The sequence below is a fragment of the Poecile atricapillus genome, chromosome 2 (genome assembly GCF_030490865.1).
Source record: "Poecile atricapillus isolate bPoeAtr1 chromosome 2, bPoeAtr1.hap1, whole genome shotgun sequence".
NCBI classification, from domain to species: domain Eukaryota; kingdom Metazoa; phylum Chordata; class Aves; order Passeriformes; family Paridae; genus Poecile; species Poecile atricapillus.
The window spans coordinates 47,432,668-47,455,724 of record NC_081250.1 but is presented as its reverse complement, the minus strand read 5'-3'; the positions used below and the strand labels follow the sequence as shown (position 1 = coordinate 47,455,724).

General features: G+C 43.0%; 1 protein-coding gene across 1 annotated transcript in view; it reads right to left on the bottom strand.

Annotated features, from left to right (window-relative positions):
• Positions 1 to 23,057, bottom strand: part of EEPD1 (endonuclease/exonuclease/phosphatase family domain containing 1) — a 62,170-nt gene that overhangs the window by 4,007 nt on the left and 35,106 nt on the right. The window contains exons 3-5 of the mRNA XM_058830294.1: positions 8,839 to 8,949; positions 5,390 to 5,524; positions 3,881 to 4,013 (exon numbers count right to left, since the gene is read on the bottom strand). Of these exons, the coding sequence (XP_058686277.1) occupies positions 3,881 to 4,013; positions 5,390 to 5,524; positions 8,839 to 8,949 (379 nt within the window). The remainder of the gene's footprint in view (positions 1 to 3,880; positions 4,014 to 5,389; positions 5,525 to 8,838; positions 8,950 to 23,057) is intronic.

The following is a 23,057-nucleotide window of genomic DNA, read 5'->3' as shown; positions in this document are numbered from 1 at the left end:
GAATGGGCTGGAGCATGTTAAAGAACTGAAACCCAAATTGCCATTGGGAGAGAAAGGAGTGCTTTTGGTTCCCCTCTGACAGGAGCTTCTGGAGCTCCTCAGACTGCAAAAGAGTGGGGAATACATCAGGCAGCCCTCTGCTAAGCAAGGAAGAGCAAGCAACCAGTTTTCTAGACAACCACCAACTTCATTTCCCCTTGTCCTGGCTCACTCTCAGCCCTGCCAGCTCCTGCAACAACAATATCATGCACGCCAGCACTGCAGTTTTGTGTCTTGTCTTGACCCCAACAGACCAGCCACGAGAGGGAAGGAAGTGAACCAGCCTGGATCCTCCCAAATGTGTGGCTCTGTCTAACTGGGTCTCTCATCAGAGACAGGGAGCAGAGCTGCCCACAGCAGCTGCAGCTCTCGGGGGTCTCATGGATGAGCCCCAATGGCTCTCAGCCAAACTTAGCAAAAGTTCTGGAAGAAATCATGTCCTTGCTCATAATGAGAAATGATAACTGGTCAGAAACTGCAATCATGATGCCCACAGTTACAACTGGATGGAAAGAAAAACAGAAAATTAAGACAATGCTACTGGTGCTGTGCTGTGATTTTCCTCTTTTGGAGGAAACGAGTTTAAGACTGGTGGGGCTTGATTCTGCTCCTCAGGAGCCTGAGGCTCCTCGGCCAAGGCAATCTGGTCCTCCTCCTCCTCCAACAGACAGAGCAGCAGGAGCTCTCTTTACAACCAATCTTCTGCTGCAAAGGTCCCTGACACAGACTGTACTGTCCACAAGGACCCAGAGCCTCCATCTGTTGGGACGTGGTGGCATAAAGCCCCCAGCAGCCAGGCACGTGTCCTGCTCATGACCTCTCAGCAGTGCTCACACACATTCACACCCTCTGGGCCCCAACCAACCATGCCCTTGTCAGTGGAGAACTCCTCAGGTGAAAAAATAAGTCTGGTCTGTTTGCAAATCTTCAAATTCACTAAAGCACCGGTGAATTTTGGCAGTGCCTGTGGGTGGCTCTTGGCCAGCAAAGCAAAGCAGAACCTTTACTCAGCCCTCTGCTGCAGTGGCTGAGCTCTGGTGTGCCAAGGCAATCAGCTGAGGGAATGACAGTGCCTGCAGAAGGTCTGCAGTGTTGAAATCTGCCTTTCTGCAGGAACTGGGAAACCCTCCTTTGCTTCATGGCAGGCCAAGGGGACATCTGTAGGACACACTCCCTGATTTCACCATGCCCTGAATGATTTCTCTCACGAAATAAACAGACTCTTAAATGCTCAAATTCTTCCTGGACAGTGACACACATACAATGAGAAGGATGTGATGTTACATTGGCTGCTAAGAAGTCTTATCAGGAGTCCTGTAAGCCCAGTGCTTGGTGCATAGGTAACCCATGGAATATGGCCAAGCCACATGGGAGAAGATAAAATCACAAAATTGCAGAATGGTTTGTGCTGGAAAGGACCCTTAAAGATCACCCTCTGCCATGGGTAGAGACACCTCCCACTAAACCAGGTCAACTTGACCTTGAATACAGCAAAGGAGAAGCATCCACAGATGCTCTGGGCAACTTGTACCAGTGCTTCACCACCCTCACAATAAAGAATTTCTTCCTAGTATCTAATCTAAACCTACCATTTTTCAGTTTAAAGGCCATTCCCCCTTGTTCCATCACTACATGTCCTCGTAAAAAAGTCCCTCTTCAGCTCTCTCATACGCTTTCAGGTGCTGGAAGACTGCTGTAAGATAAGTCTTCTCTTCTTCAGACTGAATAACCCCAGATAGCTCAGCCTTTCTTTACAGGAGAGGTGTTCTAGCCCTCTGATCATCTTCTCAATCCTTCTGTGGACTTGTTCTAACAGGTCCCTGTCCTTCCTATGTTGGGGATCCCAGAGCTGGATGCAGCTCTCCAGGTGGGGTCACATGGGAGCAGATTAGGGAGGCATAATCCCCTCCCTCGCCCTGCTGGCCATGCTGCTCTGGATGCAGCCCGGGATGAGGCTGACTGTGGGCTGTAAGTGCACATGGCTGGGTCATGTCCAGCCTCTCACCCACCAGCACTTGCCAATTGTTCTCCTCAGGACTCTCTCAATCCACCCAGCACCCTGGTCCTTGGGTCCAGCCACTACCAGGACATCCAGGATAACATCTGAGTGCTGTCCATGGTCACCACACTGGAGACAAACTGGTAGAGTTCTTGAGAGAAGACAGAAGAGCTGCTGCAAAGAGCTAGCTATGAGCCGCCAACAGCCACTGCATCTCTCCAGTACTGATGAAAGGAAGAAAAGAGAAGGAAAAAGGAACCAGGACCAATCTAATGGGTGAAATATGGGGATACTATGCCCTTCGTTAATGGAGGCTGTGGATAGTAAACAATGTTCCTCAAGTGCCCACATGCCTCTTAGTAAGAATAAAAGATAATAGAACAGGCCTCTGTTAGCAAAATGGGAACAGAAACTCAAATTTACTGCAGTACCCACAGACAAATCAGTTCTTACTGCCCATATTTTGTGGACTAATTTGGAAGAAATTGAAGGATGATGGTAATTTTAAGCATGAAATTCATTTTGGCAGGGTAATTCAGTACTTCAAAGCCACATGTGTGCACTACCATTTCCTTAGAAGACCACACCTGCATCCCACAAGTTTGGAGGAATCTGAATTTTTTCTTTTGTGAAAGACTAATCCAGGAACAAGCTTGCTCCAGTAACGTGCCTGCCATATCAAAACTGAAACATGAAATAAAGAGAGCACCAACAGTCTAAATTTAGATGCAGTGGAAGTGCAGCTCAGTTGACATCAGAAGAGCTACACATTTATCCCATGTTTCAGTTCAGTCTTTGGGGATTGAACAAATGATCCCTCTGTTTACCTTCATCCTTTCCAATTATAAAGTACGTGGACAAATACTTAAATCAGTAGCACTTAAAATAGCTCTGAGTGCCTTTTGCAGCTCAAAAGAAACAACAATAGAACACTCAGAAAAACTGCAAATACCTCTTGAGTAATACAAGAAGGATATTAATGCTTCCAAGTGACCAACCTTGCTGAGCTGGGCCAAGTTGAAAATCATCACGCGAATAACCTTGCAAGCCTTTCACATCTTTCTTAAGCAATAAACAAAGGGCTAGGCTTTTTCTGTTCCTATAACAAGATCAGCAACATTCAGGATCTAAACCGCTTTGTTCTGCTTCACCGGAAGTGAAACATAATTTGCAAGCTTCAAAGTAAAAAGCAAATTCACAGAAATGAAGTAAAGAAATTCAGCTGCCTATTTCATTGCCCAAGCTCAGGTCTAAATTCTGGCATCATTTCATCCTGGTGTAAAGCCAGAGCAACTTATCTGAAATCAACAAGATTATTCTACATATTACATCCAGGTACCAAAGCAGGATTTGGTCTCTTTTCTCATTAGCAGACATCTGCGAATTTGCATTGGGCTTTCCAAAGAACTTCCAATTATCCAAAAATTAAATATATAGAACCTATTTCTCTTGGAAGAAAAAAATAATTAAGCTTTGCTCTGATATCAGGTAGGTGTAATTTCCACAAAGCACTTAAAACAGGATCTCAACTCTAGTGACTTTTCTTTCCTTTGGCAGAACTTGCTGATACAGCAGCATAAAACAGAAGGAACTTAATTTGAAAAAATGGTGTCAAAGGCAGTAGGATCTCCTGTGCTGTTTGTGTTAATTAGGAAAGACTGTAATACAATGAGCAAGGGAAAAACACATTTGTCACACTATGCATCATGCAAACACGGATAAAGACGAAGGGCTGATAAGGGTATTTCTGAAATGCTCACTGAGACAAAGTTTAGTCCTTTAAAAATTAATTTGACTTAGACAGTGTGCACATGATAGCTGGCAGGAAAAACCTTGCCTTACCTTTCAGAGTCTCCTGCAAACTCTGCGCACAGGCTGCCAGTTTGTGGCTGTCGTGGTTCTTGCCGGTGTTCTCCCCTGCCGAGGGTGGCAAGGCCAGGTGAAGGTTAACCACGGTCAGATCATTCATTCCAACCTGGGGCGGCAGGAGGAGAAATCAATGCCGTGCACGTGGGGAATGGAAAGCCACAACGCAAAACCACAGGTGCCAGTTCCCAGTACTTTCAGTAGTAAATCTGGGGCAGTAGGACTCACACTGCTGGATATGTGTCTTGGTGTGTCTCAGTGTGGGGAGGAGGAGGAGGAGGGAGGCATCTGCATTTTGCAGCTTCGTCTGCAGTAACCTCATACCCTCTCAGTTCTGGGGAAACTGGTTTGCATTAGCAAACAGCTTCCTTTCACCACAGTTGCAGAAGGAAGTCAGCTGCTTATGAAAATCAGTTTATGCAAAACCAGTTGTTAATAAGCTATAAATAATGTCATGGTCATTACAAGGGCTAATTACTACTGTCTTGTGATTAGCCCCAGCTTGTCAAAGAGACTAACCAAGAAAATTAATGTACCTTGAAAGGAGCTGTTGGCTCCCTGCAATCTCCTGTTCACCTTCTGGGAATCACTTAGACCTATTTTTATGATCAATTAATTACTAATATTTTATTTATTAATAATTGTTTGATTAATGCTTCTCTCAAAGTATTACCAGAGATGTCAAGGTCCCTAAACTGAACCCTCTCATTACAGCCTGTGTGGAGATGGGCTCTCTGCTCATATGTTTGCTTCAGCATATGCTTAAGAACTGATTCCAAAAGTGATGATGGTCCTTTAGAAAGGTTTGGCCCTAGTGAAAAAACTTTAAAATGGAAATTCTGAAGTGCGACAGCAACATAAGATAGGCCAGCCCAAGTCTCACTGGGGCACTGTCCCTTTTATACACACATACTGTTTGTATATACACATATATATATAATCCATCTCCATTCTCCCTGCACTCATCCCTCTTTGTCGCACTGATAAGAATCCCAGCCCCGTGGCCTGGCTGCTACTGAGGATCCACTGACCCTCAGGTTCTCAAATACTCCATTGCAGCAGGGTTTACTCCCACAGGAGCAAGGGAAAGGACTGACTGTGGTGAACCACCACATGTATTAAGGTGCATTAGGCACCTATCCATAATCAAGCCATAAGACAGTAATGAGAAGGGTCAGAGGCTCATGCAAATTTTTATCTATGAGAAGGTTGTGTCTCTTTTCATCTTAGCCAAACTATTTTTGTTAAATTATTTTTATTTTATTACTGATTATTATTAATTATTATAAATATAATATTTATATAGTAGTAATTATTATCTTATTTTTATTTATTTTATTTCTTCTTTATTATTTAAAATAATTCATTATTTAAATTATATTAATAATGTATTTCTTTATAATAAATTTATTTATTTATTAATTACATTATTTTTATTAATTCTTTTTAGTAAAAGTTCTGCAAAACTGGCACTGTGGCAGTCACCTTGAAATGTGCAAGATACGGATGAGGATATGAGTGCCTCCCATTGCCATTAGTCTGTGCAGTCTCCTGAGATGAGGCATCTTTCAGCTCAATACCAGCTGTTGTATCCCAGAGGAAGCCAGAATATTCAACTCCCTGGAAGTAAAAAAGAAAAAGGGAAATGCCATTCACAAAATGGTAAAAACAAAACATTCTGCCCAAATGTAGCCCCACACCTACTTTATATCTATATCTATATCTAGGTGTGGTGTCTGCTGAGGGCAGGAAGCCAAATTTGCTGTGCCTATGCATAAAGGAGAAACAGCTTCCTGGGCTATCAGAGGAAGATACAGAGGACCAGTGGACAGGCTTCTTCATCTCACCCCTGCCAAAACTCCCACCAGATGTGGGAGGAATGCTTCCTGGGAAGCTCCACTGACTTCACTGTTTCAGCCAAGCTGAAACACACATCACTCTGCTACTCAACAGCCCCTCACCTGCACACTGGCTATTGGACACCCAGTTAATTGCAGCACTGCTCCAGTAAAGCCAAGGATTTAATAATCTGTTTTATCTTCTACAGGCAGAGCATGTTCAGGAGCACTGCAGGGGTGAAGGATCCTGCCTCTCGCGTGCGTGTTTGGGCTGACGAGGTCCTCTTTCCTCCTACTCCAGACAAGGCACTGGATACCTCTGAGCATGGTCAGTAACAAGGCAGCTCATTACCCACATGATTAGTTGTCTAGCCATGAGTTTGGTGCTTTGAAGTCTCACTGGGTGACTGCTGGGGCTTGCAGTAGATGGTGCTGTGCACAGTTGCTCCTGCTCGACACCATCTCACAGACCTTTTTCACCCGCAAGCTAAAAATAATCGGGCACCTTCAGTCTCTTGGCGTGAAATCTGGTCTAGACCTCTCAGCCCTGTCAATTTTTCTGTCTCTTTTCCAGCTTGAATGTTTCATGCTCAGCTCTGCTCCTTTCAGCTCTCCGTCTATGATCCTGAATGGGTTTTTTTTTTTGATTACTTCATGACGTGGAATTGGCATTTTCAGAAAACTGTCTACAATGGTCGCACCAGCAGCAGTATCTAATTCAAAGACTGTCAGCCCTCTTCTCTCATCACCCAGACACCATTTTCCTCGGCATCATTTAAACCCACTTCCCTTAGCAAATCACAGTTAAATCCATTGCAAGGAAGAGTTTTTTCTCCATGTCAGGTGCAATAAAAAAGTGTTAACTGCTCCACTGATTTCCCAAGAGCCTTGAAAGGATTAAGGTTGGTTAAAATTCTTTGGTAGCTCTTTTGATAACTCACCTTTAAAATACTGACAAAAGTATTCCGCAAGTAGGGAGCCTAAGGTCTAAAAACTGCTATGGGAAAAGATGTGGAAGAATAAAACTTCCAAACAGCTGTTGGCTATTTCCAGGCTCCAGACTTCATACCAACGTGGCAGTCACAAGTCATTGCCTGGTTGAAATGCACAGAACGTATGGAAGCACCGGCCAAAAGCACCAGCCACTATTTTGGGTTATTTAGCCCTACAGACCATCCCAAAATCAGCTTGTGCCAAAGATGCTGTGTTCTTGGGGTTACACTGCATTAGCTCACTGCATTTGTTTACCCAGTTCTCAAACCTGATAGACCCACTACCTAGCCCCAGGAATGGAAGAGACTATTTATTTTAGTGGAGGGTTCCCAGCTCAGCCAGATTCCTGTTAAAGCAGCTAAAAGGAAGAGTCAAGTAGATTCAATTTCTATTCTTAGTTTGGCTGCACATTTCTGCCCTAATTTTGGGAACCACTCATCCTTATATCCCTATCTGTAAAACAAGGTGAATGATCATTTTTATTTACTCAGCCTGTAGTCAAAGCTGTCATTGTTATCTTTGGAAGTACAGCTCAAGAAAGAACTGACTAAAGACTCTGAATTTAACATAGAAATTCTGAGATATTTATTAATAGTTCCTGGTAAAAAAAGAAAAAGTGGAGGGAACAACTTTGACAATTTCGCACAACTATTTATATTCAGTGTTTTAATGATCTGGTCTAACAAGAGATCCCAAAGGGAAACTCCAGCCAGGAATAAAAATGTCCTGAAGGGCATTTGCACTCTGCACCACAATTAAGTGTGAATTGTAGTAAACTTTAGACACATTCAGACACTCTGTATCTTTCCAGACCCTTCTTGACCCTGTGTGTCTGTCTAGCTAGAGTGCAATACTTGTGCTGCTCAGATGGTGGGTTTTGGTTTGTTTGGGTTTATTTTTCCTTCATTCTTGGGTTTTTCCCAGAAGTGCAATAAATAAAAGGAGCTGCACCTCCCAAAACATCAGTCCAAAACCAGTGAACGGTGATGCAACTGATTTGGAAAAGCCAAAATAAAGAAGTGTGGGTTCTACGCAGCATGGCTATAGGACAGAACTGCACTGTTGTTCAGTAACAGCAGTGCTCAGAATAGATCATTCTGGATCAATAGATTGTTGAAGACTGCCCCGTGTGCTGACAGGCACTACTTGTTACATGACAGGTCTCAGATCCTGCTTCTACCCACAACAACATCCACACTGCAATAACTGCACCATGAGAATGATCCTATTCAGCATCAACAGATTCAAGGAAGACACTGCTCTGAAAACTCATTGGCACCCTTAAGGGTGAAAAAGAGGGATTTCCCTTGGGAGAAACTGCTTTTGGGCACTGTTAGGGCTGTCCAGCCCAGTGCAGCTGTAGCTTGAATATTGTCAAGGGTAGGCAGGTGCAGCTGTCACCACCTTAAAAAATCTGTACCTCCCTGCAGTACATATTAATATATATATATATATATATATATATATATATATATATATATATATCTTCCCAGAGCAGAAGATGCTGCAGGGAAAAGCACAGTGCAGAACAGTGCAGATTTCAAAGTCCACAGTATTTTAAACACCTGTGCCGAGGAGTCTGGGGAACACACAAGGTAAACTCTTCCAGGTGAGGACAGTAGGCTGCAGAGCCCCTCTGTGGGCTCTTCACCTGCAAACTAGGAAAATAGTAGGAAATTGGGAAGCCCTTCCAAATGCCAGCCCGTGCAGCACCAGGGAGCAAACTCAGGTGACTTGTACAAAAAATGTCAGAAGTACTACAGCCTGCCAGGGCAAAAACTCAGGACTCTTACCTTGTCCAAATGCATGGCTTTTCATCTATGTATCTGTACTGCTTTTATCCACCTCCCCCAAATACCTGCACACCAAATACACACACACATCTTCCTCCTTACAAGTTCACCACAATTCTTCCCTAACATGAATTAAACACAGTCAAATTAAAAGCTATAGGAACAGTCAGCTTAAAAAACATGAAAGGCAAACCTTGCCAAAAAGGATTTGCAAAAAGTGTTGCCTTAAACATTCAAAATACGTCCTTGGTTGGGGGGGGGGGGGGGGGGGGGAAGCAAAGCCAAAGTTCAGACTTTGGGATTAATGTACCTTGTGTAGCTGGCCTGAGGGTTTTTCGGAAACAACACCCTTCCAACATCCTCTAGGGCCCTTCCACTTGCGGATGTTTGGCAGCGTCGGCTGGTTCAGCTCCATACAAAACTAGAGAGAGAGGAAAGGGGAAAAAAGTAACATCAGCTTGGAGGGTTTTAAAAAAAACCTGCAAAATAAAGTGTGTAGTAAAGCACTGCTAAGAGGCACAGTAGAGCACAGGCTGTGCTCTCTCCTTCCCTGAAGGCTTGCAAAGGAGGTGGTCTGAGCCACATCCCAGGCTGACTCACCCCTGACTTGGAGATAAATAAAAACTAAAATAACTCTGCAAATGCTGCAAGTAGAACATTTATCCCTCAGACCCTTTTCTTTTCCTCCAGAGCTACTTTTTTGATTGGAGAGGGCTTTCTTCTGTGCTGCCCCCACCACGTTCCACCCCTGCTTGGGGCTTCACAAACAGCTGCTGAATCCTCCTGGGGGCAGGAGGCCCCCATAGCATGGCTGGCCCCACTCCAGCAACACAGCCACTGGCACAACATGAGAGGAAGGGTGTAGGCCAAGCTCAGTCGCTGGAGTTTTGGGGTTAAGGTTCCTCTGACTTTACACCAGGGACACGTGCTTGACTTCCTCTGTGCATGAAGGAAGCAGCTGCGCACTTGCACGCGGTTCTAGCACGTCCTTCTCGTGGTGCTCATCTTCCTGGTCACTGCTGAACAGCCACAGCACTAGGACACCATTACATGTCCAAGCACATGGTCAGAGCTGGAGAGCCTGCACCCTCATGCCCAATAGGTCAGATACCAGAACTGTGGACGCTGTGGAGAGCCCCCAAATCTTCCTGTGTAACTCCTTGGAGACTGAAATAAAAGTAAGTAAGTAAATAAATAATAAAAACAACCCTGGAAAATCTTGGATCTGAAACTCCTTGGTGCAGACAGTATGGAATACTTTTTTCCAGGGGTTTCAAGACCAGGCTCAACATGAGCTAGAGTCCTTTGCAAGGCTGATGTTGGCTCCGGGCAGGCTCTGGCTGGAAGCTGGCAGGGACAGGCAGCAGTTGGATGCCCTGGTTGTGACAGAGGTTCTGGCTGCGGGGAAAGGGGCTACGAAAAAGTCCTCCCTGTGAAAGAGCAACAGGGACTTCCACCATGCATGATCTTGTTCTGATACTGGAGAAACTGGGTGGAAATACAGAGGCTTTCACAGTGAAGTATCCTCAGACAAAATCTTGGATCCAGAATACCCCTCCAGATCAAGCAGCAATTTAACAAAGGATTTGCAAGGCAAACAATAACCTCATGTGCACAGTGACTCTGTGCAGCGGGACAAGCCAAACACAGTTTGAAGAGCTTATATCCGCACGGATATAAGTATTTCCTACACGGCTATCAGTAAAATGATGGGATAGTTATTTTCATGTTTGTCTTTTGATTCAGAAACTAAAATTAAATCCTGATCTTTCACTGACTCCCTTGTCTGCAAGTTCAGCATCCTGCAGGCTGAAGCTCTTTGAAGCACTGATTCTCAGATACACCCAACCCAGGCACCCTTATTTGCCTCAGAAGACCCAAGAGCTGTTTTGGTTGCACACCCAAAGCAAAAACACTTGGCACAGCTTTTGTAACAGTTTTCTGACGTGCAGAGGTTGGCTGGGGCTTCTTATTCAAGATGCCACATTAACATACCAGGTTGTTGCCCATTGTACCTTCAGGCAGTGCCAGGGCTGGGCTGATTTATGGAACTCAGAGGCACGCAGAGTGTTTGCACAGCCTGGGAACACAGATCTGCTCTCAGCTGATCGCCAGGTGCTACCCCAGCTAATATAATAAATCATGGCAGCAATAATTACTCACTCCTGATGCCATTTTGATGTCTTCAAACACAGTGGATTTGGTCAATGAGTTTTCTAACACTTAAATAACTTAAATTAGAAAAAACAAAAATACTGTTGAAATTAGGAGTTCAACTGTAACCTGACAGAAGACTTATCTCTAGGTTGCAGCTGCCTAGAAAGTCCAGCCAGGACAAAGCATATGACAGGACTGAATAAATCCTACAGAAACCATCACTTTATTAAAAAGAACATCTGCAGTCCACTAGTTTGAATAGTTTATTTCCTTCAAGTTTTTTTTTTTTTTTTTTTTTTTTTTTAGGGCCTTGATTTGACTTTGTGCAAACAAAAAGATGACATAAATAAGATTACACGGTTTGTTCAGAAAAAAAAGCCCATTCTGGGTACCGCTGCAGCCATGGAGAACTTGGCCTACAGCAGCTGATTTCAATCTGTACTCATTTTCTAAGGCTTACAGGCACACATATTTTGAAGCTGTGACAGCATACTTGCTGAGGTCATGCTTTTTAGCTGAAGTGAGAATGGCATTTTTCAAATCATGTTGTTCTGCCCACAAAACCCAACATAAACCAACATTATGTTTTCCCTCATGCAGCAAAAATATACAGACAAGCTCCTAGTCCACATTTGGAATTAAAAAAATGCCTTTCCTCTTTTGTACAGCCAAGTTGGAGCTATTCCAACCCCTTTGAGAGGCAATTCTTCAAGTTGCAAAGAAAAATTAAAATCTCAGTCAATCAAAACAACTATTTTTTCCCCCCACCAAAAAATCCTCCTAAGGAAAAAAATTCTAGTTTTGTCTTTCTCTAGAGCCTTCCAGGCTGTAAGTTTCCTGAAATTCTATCAGCTTCTTCATTATAACCTACATATACCGAGTCAAAGCTCACACACACACACCACTGTGAGACCAACAGCACCAGGGCTTATTTACACAGATGCCCTGTGGTCTCTCTTCCAGCTGGGTGCTGGTTTTTGTGGGATAGGCAGTGCTGCCAGGGACCAGGAACATGGCAGCACCAGGCACCAAGGCATACTCTAAACAAAGAGCAGCCTTTTGAGTGCTCAGCCTCCTTGTGTCAGGTAGATTGCCCACTGGATTCAATGATTTTAAAAATCTTCTCCAATCAAAAATAAGTCTACAGTTCTACAATTGCCCCCATCTGGCATGCAAGGCACCAATAAAAGCCACTACCCCAGGAACTGGCACAAGCCCTGTTTCATTTGCTGATCAGCAACACGTCATTTTCCCAAGAAGGGAGGACCCAAAGTTGCAATTGCTGTTCGTCCACCCTGATAAAGAGCTGGCACCTGTCCCACCCTGTCTGTCCAGAAGCAGAGACAGATATTTATGGCTGACTCAGGAGAAGAACAGAGGGCAGCTGGAAGAAGCTGTAGAAATGCACATTTGAGGAGTGACTGGAGAAGTGAAGGCAAGGGGTCTTGGACTCATTTGGGTGCAGGGAAAAAAAACCATATGCTGGGTTGGCACATGCTGGAGACCATAAGGCAGTTATAGTCTTCCTAACACACCTACATGCCTCCACAGGGCACTCCAAGCACTGCAAGAACATCTAATTTGTGCATAAAATTCAGTCTCTTCCAATGCAATAACTCGCCCACTAGTAGAGCTGCCAGAGATTGCTCTGCAATTCTGCACACAAGCAGCTCCTATCACCTCTTCTTCACGATGTTCTGGTTACCCTGTGCTTTATTTTGGGGTGCTATTTGTGCAGCCAACCCCATTTGTGCAGCAGGGTCACCCTTCCCAGATGATGACACCACTCCATGCTGAACATTTTGGCCACTTGCCAAGTGTTACTCTTGTAATGCCAGCTCTGGGGACCACCCTGAGCCAGTGACACCTCCACACCTCCCTTGTGGTGAACACCTTTTGCTCAAAAAGAAGATGGGCTACCCCTAAACCCCAAGGAAACTAAATGTGACCCAGGAAAACAATGCCTTAGGGTTTAATGAATTACACGTCTTATTAGCCAGGGATTGCTCTTTGGAGGATACACCTTTGTTTCAGACCCGGAGTCAGAGCAGAGGCTGTGAGAAGGGCAAAGGGAGAAAGAGCAGTGAAGAGGAGATTGAAGGGTGAGCCTGTTGTTGCAGCATGGTATGTCTGGGTGCAGTAATCATCACCTGAACTTCAGAAAGGCACTGAAAGCCATTAAATATCCATTTTGGTTAACTGCCACAGAAGCTGTCAGGCCAAAAGGGCACTGCAGTTGAGATAAACAACTACTTGCTTCATCAAAGAAAAGGTGATTTTGGTTCCTTTTAATGGAGAAGAGAGATGAGAACAACCAAATAAATTTTCCCTTTTCAGGTGTTACATATGCAATTACTTTTCTTTTAATAAGCACTAGAGGGAGCAGCTTTAATGAACACCAGAGATAAGTAAGAAACTTCTATCAATTCCTTATCATCTCAGCTATGTGGAGGTGTCCTATTAACAAAGATTTGTCTCTCCATGGGGAAAGACACTTGCAGTTTGAGGTAAGGGCTGTTTTGTGCTACGGAGCATCTCCCAGTATGATGGACTTGGTGCATCCAGGAAGGGTAAGCAGAAGAGCTCTAAGACAGACCTTGTAAATTCAGCAGTGGCACTTGAGGCCTACAGCACTCTCCAATAAAAATTCCATCCTGAAATATGATCTAATATATCTCTGACAGAAGACACAACAAAAGTGACAGTGGCTTCATGAGACCATCTGGCAATGCTCATTTTTAATCCATCCTTTAATACATACTTGACTTCCCTGCTCTGTCATGTACTGTATAAATTACAAACTAAATGCACATTACCCTTCTTTATTCACCCAAATGGACTGTACTTTTATTTCTAATTAAAAAAGCAGACTTCAACACCCATAATCCAAATCCAAATCTACCACAGGACATAGTTACAGTTGGTTCATCCTAATGAAGCCTGACCCAGAAACCCAGGAGCAGAAACATTACAAAATTTTCCGAGAACCTGAAACCAACATCTTTGGTTTTCAAGCAAAACTTCCGATTTGATTTCCAGAAGATGAGTGTTTTGTTAGGTCAGGTTTGTGAGGAGGAAAAGCAGAGTTGGGTGGTGAAGAGACTTGTGGGTGCTGTATTTTATTGTACTGGCTATTAAGGTAGAGGTAGGGAAAGGTCAGAGGCTTCAGGACTGCTGCCCTGGTGTGAGCACACGTGACAGCACAAGGCAAGTCAAGAGGAGATGAAAGACGCAGCAGGGCCAGGATGCTCAGCACACTTCTGCAGCTGGGTAACACTGAATGCACTTCCCACAGGCTGGAGCAACTCAGGAAGGGGACACAGAGGAGCATCAGGTGTTTCAGTAACATCTGGATTCTCCTATGACCGAATGTAACAGCACGGAAGGAAGCATTATGATTAAAGCCCAAAACTGAGACTCATCACTGGGTCCAATTTCCCACTGACAAGAATGTTGTCTCAGGCCTTCATTGCTTGTTTGCCTTTCTCTCAAGCATATCCCTTTCCTGTTTGCAACACAGTCGAAAAATACACACATGAGAATGAGATGCATCCCCTGCCACGCGGGATGCACTCACCGGCTCTATTCCACATAAGCAGCGTGTGGGAAAACTGGGGTGAACCTCTGTTAAGTTATAACAATTTTCACATGCCCATTCAAATACTCCCTTGCAGGAAGATTTCATTAAAGACTACATAACCTTTACTGCTTGTGTTGTTCGTGCATTGATATTACACAAAGGCAGATGGGGGTCTGACAGGCAGGTAATTATGAGTATTTTCAAAGGAGAACAAACCCCCTTCAGGGAATCAGTTTCAGTCTTAACCATATATTTGCAATGGAAAAAGTCTCCTCTTTCTCCATATTGTACAAAATTCTACAATGATGTTAGAGCTGAGGAAATAGTTTTTAAAAATTTAATAGTTTGGGAGAAAAATTCTAAGACAAAGGGAAAAAAAGGAATCAATCCACTGAACAGGCAAAGGCCATAGATTCATGTCTGGAAAACTTATCTTCCCCTTTGGCCATGCCAACATGTCCTATTTGTACTGGGTCATTGAGCCCTGGGGCAATACCTTCCCATCCTTTCAGTGCTGGTTTGTTGTTCCTAGAACTAAATCAAAACATCTAGATTCATGACCAAATAAATTCTTGCTACCCTCCACATTCTTCACAAACATTACCTAATTCACCCTTCAAAAAAGCTCTATAGACTCACTGCGAGAAGTGAAACCAAGGCTGAGCCCTTCAGCACAGCCAGATATTAATCTCTTGTCTTTCTTCAGATATAATACAGGACCCATAGGCACAGTCACCACCTCCATATACCTTTGTGTACTATGGACATACAAAGCTCATTTGTTAAGATAACGTGCAAATTTGGGTCCAAAAGCTTGGTCCATCTGAAGGCACCTATGGCTTTTTCCTCAACTCAGGAAGGACTCATTTTTTTCCTGGAAAATGTGCTGCTTCTGCTTCTTACAGAGCACACCAGTAATTCAGAGGAAGGATTTCTTTCCTCTGAAGATCAGGTTCTCACTAAGCTCTGGAATGACAGCTCCAGGCCCTATGTTATGGACCACAAAGCAAACACTTAACCACACTTCAGCCTCACCCCTGTTAGCCTTGTGGTGACCTGAATTCCCAGCTTTGCTGCAAAAACCACTTCTAAGCTTTATACTTTTAAGAACGGAAACCTTCAGGACTGAGCTTCATAGAGGAGATGGGATGAGGAAGGATCATTTTTCAAGCCTAGCTATACATAGGCTAGAAACTAAGTGTTCCAGTCCCTCTGCCTCCTTCAGAGGTGGGTAATTCCATGTCTGCAGAGAGGCACTGCTCAGCAAGGCATCAGAGGAGACCATCATCTAAGGCACCCTGGGGTTAGGCAGCAGCTGAATGATGCTTGGCAGGATTGGAAGGTTTTTCAAACTGAAGGCATTGTTTCCCACATCAGGTATCTAAGCCCCTTCATGAGCCTGACTCTCTTTTGAGCCAGCCCATGGATGTGGATCCAGCTGGACACACGCCCCTCTCCTGCTGCTGCTGCGTTGCTCACCCATTGTACTTTGGGAATGTGCCGGAAATAATTATGCTGATAAGCTTAACATTATCTCAGTTATCAAAAGTGTGTGATGGTTTGTTTCCATATACAAACTTGTTGGAATCAGATCACTTTTTTCTTTTTTTCCTTTGTCAGGCTTTACGTGATCCATTGGGGAGTGGTAGGAGCCTAAGTTTTCACTCCCAAGGTACTTGCTTTCCCTTTTGAGTACTTGCTTTGGAAAAACTTAGCAGTGACTTTCTACACTGCCCTCCCAGATGAATTATAGCTCACCATGGCCACCCAAATGCTTAATTCTCTGTAGTATCTAAGAGGAAATTACTGTTGTAATCTTTGAATATATGATTAAAAAAACAGATTGCTGCCCATATACCCAGTTCTTTGCTTGCCTTTAAACACTCTGTTACCAGGACAACAATGCAGATCATTCACTGGCCTGTTTGCCTACCTTCACCCTAAACAAAGGTGATTATTTATATAAACAGTGTCTTTTTATAGATCTTCAAAAGGAAGACAAGGAAGAACCTTTGGTGCAGAGCAGCAAAACAACAACTGAAAGATGAAATACATAACTCCTCTAACACATTTTTAGTGCTGGGGGTACTAGTGAAGAATTATGGGATGTTCAGCTTCCTATTGTCAAAGTTGAATACTCACTATCTTTCATCCAGTTTGCCATTTAATGGAAAGGTGTTTATACAGAAGCTTGGTCAAAATCTATGCTGCCTTTTCCCTGTGGAAGAAGACAGCCATATCTACCAGGCCTCCACGTAGAATATTTGTGGGTTCCTAATTTTTCATGTTTCCATTCACAAGCTGAGGTTTTTCCTTGTACCTTGTGGAATAGACTCATCTGTAAGAAGACGTTTCCTGACTACTTCCTTTCATATTCCTAAAGACTTTTTTTATTTTAAACATAATTCATAAACTAAGGCTCAAGAGGTCATCAAGGATGGTCACAAATTCATTCTTGAAGTCTTTTCAAGATACGGTTTTATACTTCGTAAGTAGGCACTATAATCATTAACAGGTAAAATGGCATGCCAAGGGGACTGACATGATAAAAAAAAAAAAAAGGAATAAAAAGAAGCCCTGGTGACTGTGAGAATATCTTTTTCATCAAGCTGGTTTTACCAAAATTGAGCATTTAAGTACTTACATTATGCTGTTATCAAATAGTACCCAGCTCAACTGAGTAGCTGTGCTAAAATCACAGAAACATGAAAATCACAAACATCCATGCAGCAGATGTCTGGAGACCTAAACTACGTGTTCATTTGGGCTGGATATCAGGTACTGGGCAACCAGGAGTCAGGGGCTTCCTGGGAACACCGTTTTATGGTTTTTGTTTGTGTCGGCTTTGAATGTTTACTGGTTGTGGGGGTTTGGTGGGTGATTTTTGTTTGTTTGGGAAAGGTTTTTTGGTTTTTGTTAGAAGCGTGGAGGTTTGGTTTTTTATGCTTAATCCTGGATTGATTATTTTCCCATGAAACCCAGGAATGAATTTCTGCGGTGTGGTGTAAAATGACACCACTGTGAATACAACCTTACTCACCCAGGAAATACTGGGAGTGCACGAGGTGACAATGAGTTTATCAGAACCTAGCCCTTCATACAAAAAGCAAATAGAAAATCATCCTATGAAACACGAGATACAAAAGTGATAAGAAACAGTATCTTATTCACCACAAAGCAACTGACCATTGAGCTGTATCGATCTGCCCTCATCTGAATCTCCTCATCTGCATACCACCTTCAGCCAGAGGAAAAGAGGAGGGGGGGAAAATGTGCTAATGCAAAAGAAGAACAAATAAAACTGAAAGGGAACAGGAAAATCACAATATTTGAATCTTATTAATCAAGGAAAGCTTCTCTAGCATGGAAGCTTAGGTCTCCCTCCATCCTCATAATAAAACTTCATTAATATCTAGAGGCAATAGTAAGTGAGTTGGGTGTTATGTGGCTTCATTTCTTTCCTACTGTTAGTATTACTGTTTTCCCCAGCTGATTTACATCTCTGCTTAGAGCAAGCATTCCTTCCCACAGTAAGAACACAAAAATAAGGAAGAAAGAAACATCTAATATGACTCACAACTGTTGCTAGCCTCAAATATTTGTTCTTCCTTCAGGCATTGATTACACCACCCTACAGAACACTTTTGTAAAGTTATTTAAATCTGCCTCACCTACTAATTCCTTTTTTTTTTAATAATGCTTATTCTCTGGAACTAGCACTAGCAATAATGTTATCCTACCTTATAAGAAAAATAAAAAATAAAAAAAATCTCATACTCCTTTCTTTTTTGTTTTTACAGCTTTAGCCCTTAATTTAAAAAGCCCAATCTGACACTGATTCCCCTCTGAAACAACTCATTCTTTATTTATAAGTTTCTATGAGTAATAATACATGTTTTTCTGTGTGTTCTTACTAGCATGCCCTTCACAGAGTCTCCAGGACTGTCCTTCAACCCTGACCAAAATTCTGCTCCAACAGATGCCATGGATTCTGGCTTCCCATGGAGAGCATATGCATTACTACCAAAAATCATTTGTGATGACATTAAAACACCCTTGGTGCTATGTCAATATATTAAAAAGGAAAAAAAAAGCAACAAACCCCAAACACACTCTTCCTCAAATTGCTGAGTATTCAAAACTATTCCAGTTCTTTGAACTTGCTTTGCCTTCTACCATCTTCTAGAAGAAATCAAGGAAAAAGGACTAAGCCCCCTCTTACTTCTACCACCCACGACCAAATCTTAACACTTGCCAGCACTTATAAACACATATTTTCTCTTTCTCCCTGCTCTGGAAGTGTAGAGAATGACTTCACTATTGGGTGAGTTTGGCTTATGTTCAGGGATAAGACCAAATAATTTACAAAAAATGCCAAGTTACTGGAACAAGCAATCTCCATAGGCGGCAACTGCTCAGAGAGGCAGAGCTGTGCTCTAGGGAAGAAGAGGGCACCTAATAAGGGACAGCATTTTAAGAGAATTTGTGCTCTCTGTAGCTCCCTGTGGCATGTATAGCATGGCTTCTAATGTTTTGTTTATTGAAGTCCACTGATCATCAGAAAAGAGATGTGCAATGCAGCTACAGAGAAAAAAAAAACCAGCCAAGATCAAAGACACCAGAAATCCTAGAAGATGAAAGCCTGTGCTTCCAATGCTGCTGACCAGGTGATGATAGTTTGCAGGTGAGGGGCCTGTAAAGACCATGCAGAGATAGGTCTTCCTGCAGAGAGCTACTGAAATCCTCATGGACCTGGCCAGAACTGTAAGGTCCACCAACACATGCCCTTAAACTTCCAGCCATCTAGATCCTTCCTAGAGGACAGAAAGGAGGAAAATATGAAAGGCCAGAAGCAAACACAGTCTAGCTACAGTGTTCCTAAGGCAATTTAGTAGATACGATAATGCCAAAAAAGCCACACATTTAATAAGTAATGCTACGTCATTTGCAGCTCCACTCAGCCAAAAATTATTCCTTTCCAATTACAGCTCTTCTTCCCTTCGCTCAGAAATTTCATGACCCCATAGGGTGAAGTCCGAAACAAATTAATACTTTGTATTCCTGAGTATTACCTGCACTCACTTAGAAGAGCAAGACAAGGGAGAGAGGGGGGAACACAGGGAGGGTGTGGGAAAGCAAGAGGGTAAAGCAATAGGGAATAAGGTGAGAAAAAGAATTAAAGCAAAATCAGTGGGATGATTTGGAAAAATCTTCTTTTACTCTATGTGGTCAATCTCTGAATCCATGGTGGCTTTGAAGGAACAGGGCAGGAAGACCTACATCAGCTGATGAATTCTGCAGAAGTACATCCCATAGCTCAGAGACTTGACTCCAGCTATCCTCTCTAGAAGTGGGGAGCAGAAAAATGAGGCAGTGACACGGCTGGAAGAAACTGATCAAATGTCCTGACTGAGTCAGTGGCCAGGTTGACATCTCCTTTTCCTGATCTCTGAAAGCAAGACTGCTGTTTTGTTACCTGACTCTAGAGGACATCCAAATGCATCTGATTTTCAAAGGGGTCAACTGATTTCTGGAAAGGATAGGTCTAAGTAAATATGAGTCCTTTACAGCAACTAATTAATTCATTGCAAATCGCCTTATGATCTTTTATAACCAACAGCCCAAAGCAAGATTGCAAGATAGGGCTCACACTGTACAGAAGGATTATGGCAATTAAAAATATGCACACAAAGACTCAGTCCCAGACTGACTGCATCTCTGGGCTACATTAAAAAAAGAAATAAAAAAAATAATCACATCAAATGCACACACGACCACATTTACATCCATGCAAGCAAAATGTGATGTGCCTATGTTTACCCCTGCAAATGAAAAACAGCACCTCTCTTTCAAACACGGAAAAGCTCCTAGGGATAACCTTTCACAAATAAACAACCTGCTCTGCTCAGAGAGGGATTTTATAAAGAACAGAGATTACAATGGGCCTAATCATGATTAAACACTGATCTGGCTCAATCTACTCAAAAGCAGACAAAAGATAAATAAAAACCTCCAGCAGATGCATTTCATACTGGAAATTCTGGAACCTCAATTGACGTCATACTTTTTATGTTCTGATAATATCTGGAGGAAACAGTACACTGGATTAAGAAAACAAAAGCAAATTTTTAGTTAAAATTCTCCATGTGCTGTGCAAAAAGAAGGCGGCTACAGCAGGGAACACACAGGGCAGCTCAGCATTTTACAAACCTCTTTTTGACTGCAGCTGAAATTGCACCAGCAGAGCAATGCTACTAAAAAGAAACAAACCCCCCTTTCTTGCCTCATCTCCTACATCTGTAGGAATTTTACCCTGTAAAATTGTTCAACAGTAGTCACTGAATTTCCCCTGACACAAAAGCCGCTTCTGATCAATGGCAGGCATGTTAAGTTTCTTCTAGTAAAAGAATGCCACCTCCTCAGTATCACCCCAGTTGTGCTTCACTGATTCCTCATGTACAGTGTGAAAATTCTGTGTGATGGGAAGGGGCTGAATTTAGCAAGTATTTCCCAGATACAGACATCTGGTCTTTCCTATGGGTGAGGAAATCCAGGGAACTGATTCCACATCATGGAAGACAACTCCAGCCATTAGTACTGCTGAAGGAGGTGGGAAAAGTCAAAAAATGAGCACAGATTGTAGAGATTGCTTGCTTACAGAACTAAGTTTTCCATTTAATGAAACATTGTAAATATGAAGAAAGAGAAATAGCTCTTTAGATGCAGGGGGGATCTATCTGGAGGAGAAGGCTCCTCATTCTATCATCTCCAGCAGAAATTCCCAGTGGATGACCCAGTAAGGTTAGGCCAGCAGACAGAAGAGGTCCCTTCCTGTATTGAGAAGGTGCATGGCTGCCTATCCTCGTGTCCAGAGCATGCATTCTGTGCTTCAGAGGCACCAGGTGAAAGACTTTCAATATCTCTTGATTTGTGACCTCCAAAACTTCTCCAGTGAAGGTGAAAATCCCCACACAGACAGTGAAAGCCTACTGATAATTGTTTTGTTCTTTTCACTTTGTTTTCACTGACCTCTTGGACACAGCTCACATAAATCTGCCATCATTGTTATAGGCAGACCTTAATACTGAAACTTATATTACTCACACTGATTTTCTAGCTGCGAGTTATTGTCAACTTCAAGAACATCATCCCTGAACAAAACCAAAATTCTCACCCCAATTTCTACTGTCCTTCAGCCCACCTAGTGTGTTTCACAGCAGTCTAAGTAGGTCTCTTCCAACTTCAGGTGAAACAATTATCTCTTTGCAGATGAATTCCATACTTTACAAACTGCAGATCAAAATCACATGATTTGTGTTTCCTAGATGAGAAGCCAACAAACTTCTCTGTCAAGTGGACAGTCCTTTGTCATCTCGAGTAACAGCAGATGCATTTATGTTTTAATACACAAATAATAAAATAATGGGTTGCTGTTGCTTGTTCACAAAGCAGGCTTACCTTTTAAAAAGCTGTCAGGGTTTATTGAACTATACAAATTATTTAACTTTCCTCTATAACCCACCTCTGAAGGAGAAATGAGCTCAAGAGCCCCTCCTAACTCCTGAAAAATGCATGAGGAAATGCTTAGAATGCAAAGAATGTTTTTATTTTTCTTGTAAGATGTATAACTATTATATGTGCAGGAGCACAACTTACTGGCACCAAGCACCAATAAGAACAATTGCTTTGGTGCACGTGCTTCCCTATGGAAAAGGGCTACGGATTTAAATGCTAAAACAGTAACCAATGTGAAATGTCACCTGGCTAGGCAGTTCAACCTAATTACTTACACAGATTTATTTTTAAACTATAAAAACAGCATGTTCCTTGGGAGAATTATTTTTTCCCCTACCCCAAATAAATACAATTAACATTTGCCAAGTAGAATTCTTCTTCTGCAATTAAGGGCTTGCCAAAATTAGATAAAGTACTCAAAAACACAGTGGGGCAAGAGTGTCGCTGGGAGTGTCTCCCAGAGCTGTGCTTCTGGAAGAGATGTTCCATGCAGGGCTCGGCACCGACAAGCCTGCGTGCCTGGGATACCTCTTTCTAAAGCCTGAGCGGCCTTGAACCCTTGTGGGGACGAGGCTGGCACGACTGGGAGCCCTCCCAATGGCATCTTGCCATCTGTGCTCTTCCCTGCCCTCAGCAAACACCAGCAGCACTTCTGAAAGGAAGGCGTGGAAGTAACGCAGCCCCACAGCAGCAGGGCCAGCTCAGCAAGAGGGCAGGGGAGGCAAACACATCGATTTGAAGGCTCAAGGTAGGACAAAATACAGGTAAGCATGGGCTTGGTTTTAAGCTGCCTGCAAGATTACTCACGTGGAGCCTGTTCTGGAATGGATCTGATGGGCTATGGCCAAAACAAACACAAACAAACCCACCTCTGACCCAGAATTTTCTCCAGGTTAAGGCTCTTGTTCTTTTTAAGTGACCTGGTTCACGGTAATAAATTATTATTTTCCCATTTCTCCTAACAAGAAGCATGGTGCTGATGTTCAGCTCCACAAGCACCCCATCTGTGGTCCTTACAGGAACCTGTGGCACCCCATAAGAAAAAAAAACCAAAAAAACAAAACAGCTCATGAGCAGCATCCAAGGGTCAGTCAGGCTTGTCCCAATCCAGGACAGGCTGTAATTAAACCCTGCCAATCAACCCTCCTGTTCTGGCAACGCCAGGCATAAATGCCACCAAGTGCAGTAGATCTTTGGCTTAAAGGGCCATTTTGGCCCAATTTTCCAAAACACTGGGGTTTAGGAAATTAAAGAAACGGAGTCTTTGCAGGACACAA